General features: G+C 41.8%; 1 protein-coding gene across 1 annotated transcript in view; it reads right to left on the bottom strand.

Moving 5' to 3' along the window:
* The window catches only part of RELN (reelin), a 551,032-nt gene that overhangs the window by 547,510 nt on the left and 1,521 nt on the right, over positions 1-2,001 (bottom strand). Inside the window, exon 3 of the mRNA XM_004390724.1 lies at positions 1,923-1,995. Within this exon, the coding sequence (XP_004390781.1) occupies positions 1,923-1,995 (73 nt within the window). The remainder of the gene's footprint in view (positions 1-1,922; positions 1,996-2,001) is intronic.

Here is a 2,001-nt window from a genome sequence, read left to right as displayed (position 1 = left end):
AATTTGACATTTTGTAACTTACACAATAAAATTTCTCTACCAGTAGGCAGAAGAAAAAAGGTAGAAATTTAGACTTTTCCCCTCAACATCCAACTGAAGTGTCACACTTTATTCTTTCTCTATTATCATCTATTCGTCTGCAGATTCAGGGATTCAATTATGATGTGACTTAGGGTAACTTACATTTTCTAGCTTTATAGCAAAAGCAATGCTAGGTCATGTTACTGTTTTTAAGTTTGTCTATGTCTTCCCCTTACAAAGGATGTGGAAAGCAGAAAAAAAATAAGGCTTTATTTCATCACATGGTCTTCCATCACAACCTGACAATCATACCTTTTAGCCCAGCCAGGGCTCACTTACCTACCACTATCACTAAGAGCTAATAAAGGGCCAGAACGTTTGCTAAGGGTCACACCAAGTGACAAGCTCAATCAATCAGTCTTTGGGTTAGGTCTGGGTTGCCATCATATCAGCTTGGTCCTTCGCTTCAAGATTCTCATATCCTCAGAAAAGCACAAATTATTCTCGGTAAAAAGTGTAGTAAGCATTTTATTGAAGAAGGGACTAGGTACAGAAAAATTAGTTTTCCAAAGTCTGAAATTCCAGGAAATTAGACTCCCGCTTTACAGACAAGGCTGCCACCATGCCACAAGAAAGTAGTAAAAGCACTATTTAAAACCTCTAGGAAACATTTATTTAAACTATCCTATTAGAGCAAATATGAAGGCCTTTTAAAAAAATAGGAAACTCAGTAATTCTTACAATTTATATGTGCACGCACAACTGAAATGCCAGCTGCATTGTGGATTATCTCCTGCCATGTCAGTAACTGGAGGGCTATTAGAGCTTGAAGCTATAACATGATCTACATACAGTAACTACTGTAGTTTCTACTTGTTTGGGTATAGTATTTTGTATTGAAATTCTAATTACACAGTGTCTGTTATGACTTATAAAAGCTCCATGAAGTGAAAGATTCAGACGTCTCAGCAGGAAAAAAAAAAAAAAAAAAAGATAGGCAATATTTTTTTTTTAATTTTTCCATATACTTTACTAGCTGAAAACATTAAAAATGTACCCACTACATAAAACTATATTTCTTGGAGCTAAATTTTACTCCTCCGATAATGTTTAATTTTGATGGAAGACTGCATAATGATTTTTTAAGGGGTTTAAATTATAAAGGGTTTCCAGTTCCTACTTGGAAATACAGCGGTGCAGATAAAAGACAGTCATTAACAAACATCCTAGAGATAATTCTAAAAACAAGCAGCATGTTAAAAGTAAGAGAAGAATCAAGAAAAAGAGTCCATTCCTGACATTTTAAACAGTACTTTAAACAGAATAGATAACGGTACGCCGCCGCTCCATTTCAGAAGGGCTGTTTGACACGAAATGAAATGACAGGGACCCCTGGCTGGTGAGCAGCGGGAACTTTGCGGCGGGCAGGGGGCGCGGGGCAGCCACGGACCGTGGCGCGTCAATCTGTCACCAGCCCGTCCGCAAAGCCCAGTGCCAGCCCCAACGCCACCAGGGGACTGCGAGCAGGACAAAGGTCTGAAATCTAAGTCTTAGGGTTAAGGAAACAAGGCGCGCGGATCCACTCAACCTGCCAGAATGCAAGAATGAGGAGTGAAGGGGTAAAGATACCAGCCCCCAGGAATTACCAGGCATTTAGCGCAAGAATCAGCTCATTAGCAGGAGATGTGCTAGGTGGGAAGTGTGGAGGGTGGTGATAAATCCCAACTCGCGACTTGATTCTCACTAACTTTGTTCTCTCTCCCTCGACAGAGCGCAATGTTGGGGTAGGGGCTGTAATGGTTCTTGTTTAAGTGGCCCCTTGGAAGAAGGAAAGGAGATAAAAAGCTGCGCTGTCGGGCGCAGGGGCCCGGCGGCGAGCGCGCAGATGCTGTGGTACCTACCATGGTATTCTTGTCCCGGTACGTAGTAGGTGGGGTTGCCTGCAATGTGCAGGGAAATGAGCACTTCGCCCTGCTCCCC

Source organism: Trichechus manatus, unplaced genomic scaffold (genome assembly GCF_000243295.1).
Source record: "Trichechus manatus latirostris isolate Lorelei unplaced genomic scaffold, TriManLat1.0 scaffold00326, whole genome shotgun sequence".
NCBI classification, from domain to species: Eukaryota; Metazoa; Chordata; class Mammalia; order Sirenia; family Trichechidae; genus Trichechus; species Trichechus manatus.
This window is presented reverse-complemented; position numbering and strand designations above follow the sequence as displayed.